Source organism: Carlito syrichta, unplaced genomic scaffold (assembly GCF_000164805.1).
Source record: "Carlito syrichta isolate Samal-C Ts95f unplaced genomic scaffold, Tarsius_syrichta-2.0.1 Scaffold305823, whole genome shotgun sequence".
In the NCBI taxonomy this organism is placed as follows: Eukaryota; Metazoa; Chordata; class Mammalia; order Primates; family Tarsiidae; genus Carlito; species Carlito syrichta.
In genome coordinates this window covers 46,540-62,155 of record NW_007249919.1, presented here as the reverse complement: position 1 = coordinate 62,155, position 15,616 = coordinate 46,540, and the positions used below count along the sequence as shown (strand labels likewise).

The window sequence follows — 15,616 nt, the reverse complement described above, 5'->3', positions numbered from 1 at the left end:
GGCTCGGAGGGCTCGGCCCGCGCTCGGGCGGGACGGGGACCCAGGAGGAGGAGGCGGGCCAGCTCCCAGCCCGCGGCATCGGGCACAACAGCAAATGGCGGGCGGGTGGGCAGAACAGGCGCGGTGGCTCGCGCCTATCATCCCCGCCCTTTGGGAGGCCAGGGCGGGAGGGCTGCTTGAGCCCACGTGAAAAGGATAAAAGCGGGACGGGCCGGTGGCTGGCGCCTGTCCTCCCAGCACTTTGGGAGGCCAAGACGGGAGGACTGCTTGAGCCCACGTGAAAATGATAAAAGTGGGCCAGACACAGTGGCTCACACCTGTCATCCCAGCACTTTGGGAGGCCAGGACGGGAGGACTGCCTGAGCCCACATGAAAATAATAAAATGGGCCAGGTGCAGTGGCCCACGCCTGCCATTCCAGCACTTTGGGAGGTCAACACAGGAGGATTGCTTGAGCCCTGGAGTTCAAGATCAGCCTAGACAACACAGCGAGACCTCATCTCTACAAAGAAATTTTAAAAAATCAGTAGTCCCAGCTACTCAGGAGGCTGAGGCAGGAGGATCACTTGAGCCTGGGAGTTTGAGGCTGGCACAATCGTGCTACTGCACTCCAAACTGGGTGACAGTGTGAGAGCCCAACTAAAAAAAAATAAAAATAAAAAATACCTGAGCCTCAAACTCCATGGGGCGAAGACGGTGGATCGGATGACAATGTCCATCGTTAGCAGAGATTTGAAAGGAAGATGGAAAAACAGGGATTTCCAAGACATTTCAGAAAGCTGAGCTGGAGAGGTGTAGGAGGGAAACGGAGCTGCCCCTTTCATCAGATGAAAAGCCCAGGTGAGACTTCAATAGTGCTCCATTCAATGGGGTCTGCCCTGGGTCCGAGGGGTGCTCGGGATTCTCACCTTGGAGAACCTCCTATCAGACAGCTCCAAGGTGACGCACACACAACTCCTTACCACACTGCACTAGGCTGACACTGCAAGCTTTTTTTCTTACCCCCATATAAAGGTTCAATCCGCTGTACGACAGCTAGCAATTGTTTTGTCTGCAGTAAACTCAGATGAGATGAGGAGTTAAATTTAGTGTATACAGACACTTTCTGCATAATCAGTATCTGTATATGGGCTATAATTTCCTTACACAATTATACATAACAAACGTGTGACACATGCACACAGGACAAACTCCACAGCCAGAATTGTTATCAGCCAAGCACATCAACCCAGGCAAGTGGCAATGTGTTAGCATGTTTATACTATGCCTAACCCCTTCCCTTTATCCCCTTAAGAAGCAATTTTATTAAAAACAATTTACATTTCCAAACAAGAGCTATTTTTTATTACTTGATGTATATCTTTCTCTTTTTTGTTTTTGCTAAACGGTACGTTTTTCAGGCTTCCACGATTATTTTAGTGCTTGAGATCCTAAACGGATGCTCTTTGTCAATCTGTTTTATCTTACACACTAGAGAATTTTTTTTCCTGGCGGATGGATAACTCTGTTCTTGTTTTGAGTTATGTACATTTCACAGCAACCTCAAGAAATAACGCAGGTGATTCAACAAAAATAGTGGAATTTTAGGACTCTGGAAGGCAATGGTGTTTTACCTTAAAGGAACAAGCTAAAAACATCCGCTGAGATTTAACAGAAGTAAGTTCTACAGCTCAAGTTCAATGACAACACACTTCTTAACCAATTGAGGCCATAAGAGCACTAACAAACTATCAGATCTCAGAACGTTCCAGCTACACTCACAGGGGGTAGCTGGGCATAGAGTATCACACCTGTAACCCCAGCACTCTGGAGGCCAAAGCAGGAGGATTGCGTGAGCCCAGACGTTTGAGACCAGCCTGGGCAACACAGCGAGGCCTCATCCCTACAAAACTTTAAAAAATTAGCCAGGCATGGTGGCGCATGCCTGTAGCCCCAGCTACTCAGAGGGGACTGGAGCAGAGGGATCGCCTGAGCCCAGTGGGTCGAGGCTGCCATGAGCCGTGATTGTGCCACTGCACTCCGGCCTGGGCCTCGGAGTGAGACTCTGACTCTAGAACGAACGAATGAATTCACAGGGGAGCTACTTCAGCAGATGGTCAGAGACAAGGCTCGTGATGCCGCAAAACAAGACTGGATCTGCGGGCACGGTGGTCGTGGGTCACGCTGTGGCTGGGGGGTCCTTCTCAAGTCTGAAATTCCTGACCCGGGGGCAGGTGCTGACACCTCGACCTCCGTGTCCCTGGCCACACAGGTAGCCTGTGCCCGCTTACCTGGCAAGCAGCACCCAGTCGTGGTGTAGGGGTCTGTGGTCAGGGAAGAAAATGCCACTAGACCGTCCTTTCCCAAGGGCGCTGGAAGATCTCCCGTGGAAAGACACAGCCGTGACACGCCCCTAACTCACAGCCTCTGGGGATAGGGGAGACAGCCGTGGGGGAAGGAAGGGCCCAGAAATAAACCAAGATTCTGGGAGGGCTTCCCTCCCTCCTCTCTGGGCAGAATCCAAGGTCCCAAATTGTGATTCCACAAACCTCCTCTACAGCCACAGCAGCGAGTCTCCCCCTCGGGGGGCAGGAAGGTATTAATTAAAAAATAATAATAATAGGTTGTGTTTGAAATCCTGATTTTTAAAAAACACACAAACATGTCTGGCTCTCACACACAACACCCAATACTCACAAAGGCACACCTGCCACACAAAGAGTATAAAAGGTGGGGTTCCTGTCACTCTGGGGGGCGGAAGACGAGAGGGACACAATTCGTGTGTCGAGAAAAGCACGTCCAGGTTCCTTCGGTCCCCCTGAGCAAGATGGCAGAGCGTCGCTATCCCCTTAAAAAGCCCGTGTTTAGACTGGCAGGGAGGAGGGATGCGCTCGTCTCCCTGCTACGTTTAAAGCTCTGTTTACTCGTGGCTGCACCGGATCGGCCAAGGTAAACGAACCTGAATCTGTTCTGCAGGCACGTGGATGATGTGGGGCGGCCGGTCGCCATGGTGATGCACCGCGTTGCTCTCCTGCTCGTAGATGGCATCGCGCTCGGGCTGGGGAAGGCTGAGGAACCTTCGGATCATGGACAGGTTCTCCCACAGGGTCCTGTTTTCCGGAGAAGGATCTTCTTTCCAGCGTAACAGCTCGCACAACCACCCCTTAGAGACAAGGGCACAAGAGGTCAGTTCGTGCATACAGGTGGGGCGGCATTTTCCATGGGGAGATATAAGGAAAGACTCTAGGGGTTAACTTTTTCATAAGCTCCAGACACTCTGATCTGCTTTAAAAAAATTTATTTTTTTTTAACTTGTTAAGAGAGGATGATCTGTGGCTGTCGAGGAGGCAGGCTGCTTCGAATCAATGCTGCGATTTGATTCTTAAAGGAGAGATGTGTTTTTCAGGCTCTGAGGGCACGAGGGCATTTACCATGGACTTTAAAAAAATGTGAAACAGGAGAAAAACCAAGCTGTGTGCTGTCGGTCTTGCCCAACTTTCTAGTCTGATGCAGCCATGTGAGGACACTGAAGGCAAGAAGAGGCAGGACAGATTTTTTTTTCTGAGTTGAAGTCTCATTCTGTTGTCCAGGCTCAAGTGCAGTGGCATGCTCACAACCACTGCAGCCTTGACCTGCTGGCCTCAGGTGATCCTTCCACCTCAGCCTTCCAAGTAGCTAGAACTACAGGCATGTGCTACCACGCTTGGCTATTTTTTTGTTTTTTGATTTGTTGCAAAGATGAGGTCTTGCCAAGTTGCCCAGGCTGGTCTCAAACCCCTGAGCTCAGGCAATCCTCTCGCCTTGGCCTCCCAAAGTGCTGGGATGACAGGTTTGACAGATTTTATAACTACTTTTTTTTTTCTTTATAAAAGGACTTCCTAAGCTCATACTTTTTGTACCAGAAAGAAAACTGTGTGACGATTTGGTGCATGTCCTTATGTAGGAAAGGACACGTACAACTGTGTCAGCAAGAATGCTGTCTGGTATGAGACATGTTGACTAGAATGGGCTCTGCAATCATTCTCTAAGAAAGAACACTCCAGAAAGAGACCTTGGAGTCTCTCTTTTCTGCCTGCTGCAGTGTGAGCGTGCGATCTGTCAGGCAAGAACTTTCGCAGGTTTCCTGGGTTAAGACAGAAGGTAATCCCAATGAATGCCAACACCTGAACCTCTCTGAGGCTCCCTGAGGCCCAGCCTCTGATCCGGGGATTATGAGTCAAGAACGAGTGGTCCATGAGAGTACATTTGCGAGTTGCTGTCTCAAACTTTCATCTTGGCTGCCATGATGGGCAATAAACAATGACGGAGAGGAAGAGAGGATGTCCCACTTGGACCCCCGCCTGCCAGGGCAGCCACCCCTTCAGCTGCACACTGCTCTGGAGAAATGTCTCCGAGTCACCTCATCCAGAGATGCATGGAAGATTACCGCGTCCTCACCGACCTCCACGCCCTAGTGGCCAGTGATTGGCTGACCCAGTGGCACAAAGTCCCTGGCTCCTTTTCTCCAAGCGGACACCTCACTCTGGCCTTCAGTTTCCTCTCTAGAGATGGTCATCCCTATTCTTCCTGCGCCTACCCTACCAATCTAGGGCCACACCTGGACTGAGAGCGTGTCTTATGGTCACTGTCCTCTTTCTTCCCTTCCAGGGCCTTCAGCAAACCACGAGCACTGACTGTCCAAGTCCTAGGCTCTGCTTGGCAAATTCAGGTAAATGGGGTTGGATGGGAACGGAACAAGTAGTTTCTTTGTATGTAATTTTAGATCTAGCTAAGGAGGACTTGGTTTCTTATGTTACGGAAGGCGAGGCTAGAGGATGCCACGACTTCCCTTCTCAAACTGAAGCCGTTAGAGAGAAAACTCTTCTGAGTGTGGTACACAGTGGAAGACGCAAGGCCTGTTCTCCCCTACCTTGGGAGATTTTGAAAGGAGACAGAACTGATGTACTAGCTTCCCAAGGCCTGCCTGCTAACCAGCCAATGGGGATCGTAGCTAAGTCTCATGGGATCTACTGAATTTCCCGCTCAACAGCTCATTTAATTAGACACATATATACACGGGGGAGGTCACGTCATCACGTGCTCATCTGGTGCCACTGAATGCCTGGTTCAAGGTTAAGAGAGCAGGCAGTGAGCTGAAGATTTGCCTGAAAGAATATCAGCTAAATAAAACATAATAGGCATTGTGATTACAGTGTCACCGAACATACTTCTGTTCTAACTGTGGCAGTTCTATATGCTTATTTCCAGAATACCATAATATAAGCGATTTCAGCCCCACTGATGTGGATGTAACATTAACTACGTAACTGTATTTGAGGATTTAAAGTATTTGAAACCCACACCTGGAAGTGTTTACTTAGCCCTTACTGGTAAATATTTGCTATTTAGACTAAGCCACGAAAATATTATACCATTTTCCTACATCTAAGCTTTTCTTTACACTTTACTTCTAAATTTTGTTGCTGTGTAGGTTTCAGATATCTATCTTTCTGCAGGCTTAAATAATGTTGTGGGTAAGATCCCTTTTCCTCTCCCCCTTGTCTGTTTCCTTCAGTTATGACAACTGACAGGACCCCTATGCCTGAACACAGTAAATCAGACAATTTTATTTACCTTCCATAAGAAGTTATAAAGGAACGGAGTTAAAAAAAACCAAAAAACAAAAAATATAGCTAGTATTATACTATTGCAGGAAGTACTCAACATTGAGCATCCCAGAATTTTTTTTAGAAATAAATGCTTGTAACTAAAAATTGCTAAAAGTTAAATTAAGAATGATTCATGTAAGAAAAGCTTCTTGGAGAGAGCTGAAAAACTCCGATAATTTTTCACATCCTTTAGAAACTTTTTAAAGTAATGTAGGGATCGTTAGCACTTGGATATATGGGAAAAAACATGTGGATCACAGATGTTCTTTGGAAAAGAAAATCATTAGTTCTTTTAAAATGGCTAATAATGATAGCTAATTCCTAAACAATCACACTCATGCTGGTTTAACAAATATTTCAGAAAAGGAGCCCTGACTCATTCAACAAATATTTTGCTCATATTGTCACTTCTGTGTCTCTGTACTTACGAGACGGATTCTTATTTTTATTAATTGCCCATGACTAACATAACATTTCCAGTACTTTGCTATTAACCTCTGCCCTTAAATAATACTTCTAATTCCTTATCTAAAAATAATTTGATGAATTATAAGTTGAAGCATGTCTCCGCTAGCCTTTCAAGACACACGATGATTTTAAGAGACTGAAATCAGATGCTTCTTAGAAAAATATTTAACGGTGCAGCTGGGAACTGTTAGCTCTAGAGGGTATTTCAAAAAACACAAAACACGCGGCGAGGGGGGATGGGGAGGAGATATGCATTCCTTGATATGTGTATCTCTTAAGAAATAATGGAAAACAGACACTTTGACACATTAGCTCTTTGTCAGTGTCGAAATAAACTGGCTCATTCCCAATTTACACTGGCAAAACTAAGATTAATTTATTCTAATACTATTTAAATACCTTGGAATATTTTGACTACCTCAAATCCTATTGATTGTGACTCTATTAATGATGACAGTAATCTGATCTGTGTTTTGCAGAAAGTAACTAAAGAAGAAAGATGCTTCCTAGTTCCCCAATACCTTTTTCTAGGTCAGTTTTTCCGTAAGTGGTATCGTTAGAACAAATAAAATTGGGAAGACAATCTATGTGAGAATATTTGCAATACATGACAAATACGAACAATGATTCTCCCAAAGAAACTGTACTGGGTTTTAAATGGTAACTGTGTAGATTTACTTGGGAGAGGAGAGCTGAGGACTGGTATGCAGTGCTTTGTTGCAAAATGTGAACCTAATTATGTTTGTAAGAGAGGTCTCTGGGACTTGATGGGAGACCACCGGCGGGAGGAGGGAGCTGTTCCCTAAGTTAAATTAGATCACAGACGGTCCTCAAGAGCAGAAAAGACAGGGGGACCCACAGCCTTAAAATAATGAGACCAACCCATTCTCTGAAACCCCAAATGGTACAAGGATCAACCTAAACTTTAAATGTAGTAAATTTGCCAAGCAACATTACACTGCATATAAAGAGGGCAAAATATAAACAGTAGCCACATGTAAATAAATTAATACAACTTTCAGGATGTTACTACTTTTCAAACTGACGAAGTTTAATTTGACACCTTCTGTTCTAAACCCTTTGTTTCTATTCAAAATCACGCCTTGAGCTGCTGCTATCAATCACAGCGTTCTCTCTATTACTTAAAAAAAACTGGCATGGACCCCAAATAAGCTGCAAATGCCATGCAGATGAATTCCGAGATAATATGTTCAAACCTGTTATATACAACACAAATCCTGTAAAGTTATGTATTGTAAACCTCCATTTATTGAGAACTAAAAGTCTTAAATCCATCTGCCACAAAGGAAATACTGTTATGTACTTTATAGTAACCAACAGCCATCTGCAAATGTCTTGCTACCGTAAGCAAGAAAACGGTGCAAAAGATGCTATACCCAAGACGGCAGGGAATAAATAACAAAATTCTTTTGACTGGTTTTGGTGAGGGACCTATTGAAGAAAGGCAAGACTGAAAAAAAAAAGAAGAGAAGAGAGAAAATGCAGAATAACTGCCAAATCAGTACTGCAGGAAGCAAAACAAACTCAATGACAACACAATGGCAATTTATTATGGTCCATGAGACGCATGACTGTATGCTCATTTTAAAGGAAAAATTAGCAGTTCTCAACTCAATATTCTAATGATGTGCTTTACTGACAGAGTCTTGTTGTACCACATTTAAATAAAAATCCTGGCACCTTCATCTCTCAGCTGCTAATTTCCTACCAAACTCAATCTCTGATTTCCACTCCACTCTTTTCAGAACAGTGCATTCAAGTCAACTCACTTCTGACATTTGAAGAGATAAGGGGTGAACAATGGCTTCAACTGAGTTAGAAAAGGAATCACCTCTCCCAAATGGATTTCTTATACCCATCAAGCCTCAGACAGACACAAACAGAGGCCTTGCAGGACCTGGCATGGGACAAAGCTGAGAGCATGCAACACAACCAGTTTTCAAGGGGAAAATAGCCTTCGGTATTCTCTGAGAAGGAGAAAAAAAAAAAAGCCATTTAATGCAATATACATAGATGTATATATTATCATTATGTACATATACATTTTAAAACTAAGAGCTATAAAAAGAGAACAAAAATGACAAATAATTCTTGCTGCAACTAAGGAGGAAAAATACATTTTAAAAAACAAAATGGTAATTTGAATTCTAAAAAGCAAAACATTTTATAGTCTGTGTTCATTCCCCCTCACCCTCATCTTTTATGTGTTATTTGCAGGAGTATTTTGTTCCAATCTCTGGGGCATATGGTATAATAATATATGATATTAAAAGAAATCAATCTAAATAGGAAAGTATTTGATACAAACATTTTAGTGGAAGGCATGAATTACACTTTAGCAAGGTAGTAGGAACAGGAATTAAGTACATAATCCATTAAACAGTACTTCTAACAAAAAATCCCGTATTGTCGACTAAACTACACCAGGCATTTTGAATGAGTACATTTTCAACAACAACTAACTAGAAAGCTAGCAATTTATCATTCAGCAAATAATTTTCTACTTTTAAAGGAATCTGTAAGTGTTACTTATGCTAATGACGACAGTTTTTAATCTGCCCACAAACAGGCTAATAGAGGGACTTTTTTTCTGTTTTAATTTACAAAGCTGTTGGCACTCGGGGTAATTTCTTACCTGTGTTCCATGAACCAGGGGAAATGGGCTCTAATTGTCAGAACTACCGTATCCTTCACCTTTGGCATCAGGGTTTAAAGAGACCACGGAAGATGCAGAGGGACTGAGGCTGTTTTAAGCCTTTCCCTTTTTGACATTATAGAACCGTTCCCAGCTCACACCTTAGAAGCTTCCTATACACTCTGCCTCAAAGGTAGCATTTCCACAAATTCCTTTTGGGGGGGCTCTCACGCAGAGACGCCCAAGATCTGACAGAAACCCAACCCCACTTCCAGGTGTGAGGCCTGAACGCTTCATACACCAACCTCCAGTCTTTTCACAGCACCGAGCAGTGAGAAACAAAATAGCGGCCAAGCAATCCTGAAAGCATTTTAAATTATTTACTAGGTTAAAAGGGTGAAATGATACTTTATATACATCAAATTTCATCCTCTAGGCCATTTTTTGGTGGCAAAGTGGTATTGATCTTTCCAAATGTTGAAAATTAACTATTTTCCAGAAGGTCATTATTCGATTAAAGGCATTAAAGTGGAGAGCAAGACGCAACACACTTTTTCTTCTTTCCCATTCAAATCATCACATAATTTAATCAAAGCCATCCCATCATGTCCTGTAATAAAAACGCTTGTCTTAAGATATTGTTCTTTACCTAACATATTAACCTTTAAATGTTATGCTGTTCCTCAGAAGAAAAACCTCTGCTAATGCAGAGGATTCTAGGACATAATGAGAGGCTCCCACCATTAACATTAATAAAGATACATGTCCTCCTGTATGAAATTAGCAGGAAACGCATTCATCTTTCTCCCGGGCTTAATAGCATCTACTTTGTGTAAAGAGAATCGCGGAAGACACCGCCGGTAACTTTTCCTGCTAAGTTAACCACTGGTCCTAGTCGCAATCATCTTTCCAATTGTGACTGTTTGTAAACTCCTTAACTGTTACTGTCTTTCAAACTCTCTCTAGACCCTCCAATTTATTTAAGAGACTCAGTATCTTAGCCAAAACATTGTGGGCTTCCATACTGGGATAATAACAGGACATAACATGGCTATCAAGACATTTCTCACGTGAGTAAACTGTTGCCACTTAGTCATTAAGAGGTTAACCACTTCTAGCAGAGTCTCTGAAGGTTTGCTATTAGCATAGAGAAATAATGTTTACACAACCTGGAGAAGAGTTTCTGTTAAAATTTAGTGGATTTAGAGAGAATCCTCAGAATCACCAGGTAAATGATCTTTATTTTTCAATTTCCCTTAAAACTTAATCAGATTAAAAAAGGGAACATCATCTGTTTTCTGTGGTTTTTGTGTTTACCTCTTTCCTCCTTTCTCAAAGCCACTGACTGCAGGGCACACATAAATATGGTACTTGTTCTTTTTGCTGTAATCGTTTGGTCCACAACATTATTATCAGATAATAACCTGGCCAGAGTGGATAAAAACGGTTCTTATTTTAAAAGGTTGTAAGCAAGGAGATCTCACATTTTAAAAAATATCTGCAGAGGAAGAACTTGAAAAAGGGAAAAAAGGAATGAAGATAAAGGTATGAAATTCTAGACTCTATTGAACTATTTAGCAAAAAAGATTATCTCTTAATTTGACTGAAATAGAGAATTTCCAAAGAAGACCTGAATTTATGTTTTGAAATATTAAGATTTGTAAAGATGCCTACTTTAAAATTTTATTTATTTTGAGTTGGAGTCTCACTCCGACGCCCAGGCTGGAGTGCAGTGGCCCGCTCATGGCCACCCCAGTGTTGACCAGTTGGGCTCCGGCGATCTTTCCACCTCAACCTTGAGAGTAGCCAGAACTATAGGCGCGTGCCATCATGCCCAGCTCATTTTTGATTTATTGTAGAGATGCGATCTTGCCAAGTTGCCTGGGCTGGTCTCGAACCTGTGGGCTCAGACCATCCACTCGCCTCGGCCTCCCAAAATGCTGGGATGACAGGCTGAGCCACCAAGCCCAGCCTAAAAGTTTAATTTTTGTATCTACCTCAAACCCGCTTTCAGGAGAGTTTAGTCAAAGCTGAAACAAAACAAAAACCTGGCTGATATGTTCAATACTTGAATAAGTCCTCTGAAGAAAACTCTCTTCCCCATTTTTTTCCCCTTGGTCTCATATTTTTGGACATGACATGAATTTCTGTGACATGATCTGGCTCCTTCCTATTTACACTTAAGCTTGTTCTCTTCCAATCTTAAGTTTTAATTTTCTCATTCTTTATCTCTGGTATCATTTTTAAAAACCCCAGAAAATCCAAAACTCCCAAGGTTTACACTATACCACTTCCATCCATTTCAGCCTTGGCATCTCTCATGAAGAACCATCCACTCTTCATTCTGCTCACTGTTGACTAGGCAGAACTGGGCCCTACTTCCTTAAATTACTCTCATTCTACAGGGTGTCTAAGCAAACATTGTTTTTCATGACTTCCAATGGGCAACGGTTTTGATTTCTGAAGAAAAAAGCTTGTAAGAAAGCATTCTTTTCCCTCTGTTAACTTAAAGGAAGAAAGACATCGGGGATGACCAGTGCTCTGAGAGAAGAGAACCAGGGTGGTCCCACAAAGTTGATGCGAGTCCTACAAAAGCCAGTAAACCTGGTGCTTAATTTCATCTATGGAACGTACGGAGAGGTAAATACACAGGCTTCATTCAGCTTTCTGGACTCCCACAACTGTCTTTGTGATGACCTTGGAAACGGGATTTCAAACTGCCCATCATCATCCTACTGCTCAATGTGACCTTCAGTGGCTTCCCAAGATAGGGAAAAAGTTCACATTCCCTGAGGGTTGCTTCCAAGCTTCCTCCCATCACACTCACGTCCTAACTTGTTGAACTGTTTATTAACTGGTGTGCCCAATACTACCCAAGTCTATTATCCACGTCTCTCGTGATTCTCTCTCACGGGAAAGCTCTTTCTTCTCCTTTCTGCTCCTCCAAATATACTTCTCTTTCAAGTCATGTGCAAACGCTTCTGTGGACCAATAAGCGGTTATACCTGGTAATGTATTTGTCTGTGTGAACTTGAGCCAATTACCCTTCTGAGTCTCAGATTTCTCCTCTACAAAGTGCAGGTAATGAAGGTATTAATCTCACAAGACAGTGCCTAACAGAAATGAAATACAATACATTCCGTCCAGTGCCTTGTCTATAATTACAAAAAGACCTGATAAACTTATGACTGAAAGCACTTGCCTTAAATGGACTGTAGAGCTGAAAAGAGTTGACATTCAAACATAACTACAAGTACAGCAGGTGGCCAAGGTCACTGATGGGTAGACATCAAGTGGAATCCAAGTGAAAAGGAGGAAGAAATGGGGGCAGGGTGGTCAAGGAAGCCTTCGTTGATGATGAGTGATGTCAGCCCGGCTTTGAAGAAGGAGTGATACTTAACCCAGGGAGAATAATGAATAAAAGAACAGGATGAATTCGCAGAAGTGCTGGGGAAAGAGGTAGACCAGTTGCTTTTGAATGCTCTATGTCTATGACCCTTTTGCTATGGATAACTCTACCACACTTCCTTGAGAATACAACTTGGTTACGATACACTCAACTCCTATATACACTGTACTTCTAAGATCTATTTGTTGAGAAGCCTGGGTTTTAATCTGAATACCACCTATCAGCCCTGTAACATTGGGCAGGTTACTCAAGTTCCCGAGACCTCGACTTTCTACTCTATCAAATAGGGTCTAATTCCATCACCAAATTCATAGGGTTTTGAGAATCAAGCGAGATAATATAAGGAGAGGGCTTGGCACACAGTAACATGATGATAATGTCAGCTATTTCTACTTGATTATTGTGTTCATGAACACACTTGCTTCATCCCACAGGGATCTGGATATCTAGGGAGCCAATGAAAACAATTCAGTTGCAACATCCAGTGTGAAACCAGTAATTCCCCCAAGCCAGGTTCTCCTCCTAGGTAGTTGAAGCTCTGTTAACAGGAATACTCCACACTCAGTCACCTAGGTAGAAAAGTTGTTATTTGAAGTATTAATTGGTATAATCCTTCTGAAGTGCAATGTGAGTTGTACAACGTAGAAATGTCTAGCAATCAGCTTCAAAACACCAATGCCTTATTGGTCAAGGAATTCCACTTCCGAGAATCTATCGTAAGAAAGCGATCATTTAAGATGTGTACAAACACTTAACTATAAAAATGTTTCCATGCACATTATTTATGCCAGCAAAAGTTGTGTATAACCCAACTATATTTAGACAGGGAAGTAGATGGCATTGACAACATACAAAGGAATGTAAGACACATAAGCATAGACACACACTCATGTGTACATACATGTAGATACATGGGCATGTGTGCATATAAAAGTATAAATCAGGGTAGTAAAAGTGGCTATCCCTAGGTGATTGAGATTACAGGTATTTTTTATGTTCTTCCTTATGTTTGTAGTTTCTAATTTTTCTGTAGTGGTCATGTGCTACTTCCATAATTAAAAAAAAAAATAGAGCCAATGTCTTCGACTCAAAAACCTAACTTTCCTTGTCTGTTTCCTCCATAGCCAAACAGTCATGAATTCCCATCAATTCTAGGCTCTCAGAACATCTCTTGAGTTTTTTTGTTCTTCTTTCCTGTTCGTCCTGCTCTATCTAGCTCTGGCCCTCTGCATTTCTTCCAGAATGGAAAGCGGGTGGGTTTCTTCACTCTCGTCTACCCACAACCCTGTATCTGAGTTACGTTTATCACCAACAAATGAGAACACACATCACCCTTGGAGTAGCCAACACTTTGCTTTCCTTCGCCCAAAGAGGCTGGAAACACCCCGGGGTTCACATGTCCCTGGGTGAGTTGTAAAAATGTGGCGAAAGGTTCACCGACAAACTAAAGCAACAGCAAACTGGGGAGCAGAGAAAGATACAAAAACAGCCCAGATGGGTCATTTAGTCAGTGCTAAGAAATTGTACACACCTCTGCGATTTCTGAGAGTTCATGCAGAGTAGCAAAGTCCAACAAATTTTTTTTTTTTTTTGAGTTGGAGTCTCACTCTGTCGCCCAGACTGGAGTGCAGTGGCCGGAAGTGCAGCCTCGACCTGCTGGGCTCCGGCGATCCTTTTGCCTCAGCCTTCCCAGTAGCCAGAATTATGGGCATGCGCTACCATGCCTGACTGATTTTTTTGATTTATTGTAGAGATGAGGTTTTGCTGCCCAGGCGGGTCTCGAACCCGCAGGGTCAGGCAATCCACTCACCTCAGCTTCCCAAAGGCGCGGGATTACAGGCTGAGCCACTGAGCCCGGCTAGTCCAACAATTTATATTCACAATGATGTCTATGTATTACAGAAAAAATTAGGTTCAAATTGAGCTTGGGTTTAAGGAGGCAGAAAAGTGCCGCCAAAGGCTTCTGTCAAAGACAAATAAGTACATTTGGATCATTTAAAAAGAGAAGCCTAAGACAAGAAACGTCACTTTTCCTAAACCCTTAACCCAAATGAGTATGTGCTCTTCTACTGTGATGTTATGAAGTAAATGTCTTATGTTGTTTCCTAAAGTCACTATTAAAAATTGACAATATTTATCTTCCTATTCAAAATAATGAAGATCATGAAGGAAAAAAAAAGTTTCTGAGTATTTGTATACGCCATGTGCAACCAACCAAGCAACCCAATATAAAAAGTAGAACTCGTAAGAGGAATAATTTTGAGGTGACAATTTACCTGAGAGGGTGGGTCTGTTTGCTTACAAAAACAACTTACTATCAGGTTGTTTTAAACAATTATTTTTGCCACTGCATTTTTTAATTGATGTATATACAACTTTCCAACACTGCACACATCTCCTAAAATGAGCTATACGCCGTAGCATGCATATTTAGGGGCTAGGAATTAAAAATGTAAACCTTCTCTCTATGATGCTCCAGGAGAGACAACAAAGAATTGCTAAAGCCAGGGAAGCCGGGCTCGGTGGGTCAGCAGCTCAGCCTGTAATCCCGCACCTTTGGGAGGCTGAGGTTAGTGGACTGCCTGAGCCCGCGGGTTCGAGACCTGCCTGGGCAACTTGGTGAGACCTCATCTCTACAATAAATCAAAAATGAGCCGGGTGTGGTAGCATGCGCCTATAGTTCCGGCTGTTTGGAAGGCTGAGGCGGAAGGATGGCCGGAGCCCGGCAGGTCGAGGCTGCGGTGGCCGGGAGCGCCCACTGCACTCCCAGTCTGGGCGACGGAGTGAGACTCCAACTCAAAAAAAAAAAAAAAAAAAAGAACATATTTTTCTTATAAATAAATAAATGAGTGAATAAAAATATATTTTTCTTTTGTTTTCGGTAGTTTAAATAAGATATATATAGTTGTGGTTGTCTTGTATCTACCCTCCTTGCGGTTTGCAGAACTTCTCAAATCCGTGGCAGGTAATTAAACAGTTGGAAAATCCTCAGCCCTCATCTTTTTATATATTACCTCTGCCCAATTCTCACTTATCTCCCCTTTTGAGAGTGCAATTATACTTGTTAGACCTTTTCATGTGTTTTACATGTCTCTTATGCTCTTTTCTATCTTTTTCACTATTTTTTGGTCTGTAACTTTCTTTCTGTTTGAATATTTTCGATTGCCTTTTCTATTTTGCCAATCCTATCTTAAGATATATCTAATGAGTCCTTAATTTTAGTAATTGTATATTTAAATTATAGAATTTCCATTTAATTCCTCTTTTAATAGATTCTACTTTTCTGAAGAAAATTTTTATCTTTTATTTTCTTGAAGATATTAGTTATAGTTATATAGAATTCTGTCTTTCACTCCAGTTAGCTGGATCACAACAGATTTTTTTTTCTTGTTTTTTCTTTAGTTATCTTGCCCTGTCTCTTAGAATGCCCTGTAAGTTTTTTTGAGGTACTAGACAT

The 15,616-nt window shown here is 42.4% G+C and overlaps 1 protein-coding gene across 1 annotated transcript in view; it reads right to left on the bottom strand.

Moving 5' to 3' along the window:
* Positions 1-15,616, bottom strand: part of SATB1 (SATB homeobox 1) — a 49,948-nt gene that overhangs the window by 693 nt on the left and 33,639 nt on the right. Inside the window, 3 exon segments of the mRNA XM_008062750.1 lie at positions 1,865-1,874; positions 2,146-2,181; positions 2,849-3,141. Coding sequence (XP_008060941.1) covers positions 1,865-1,874; positions 2,146-2,181; positions 2,849-3,141 — 339 coding nt within the window.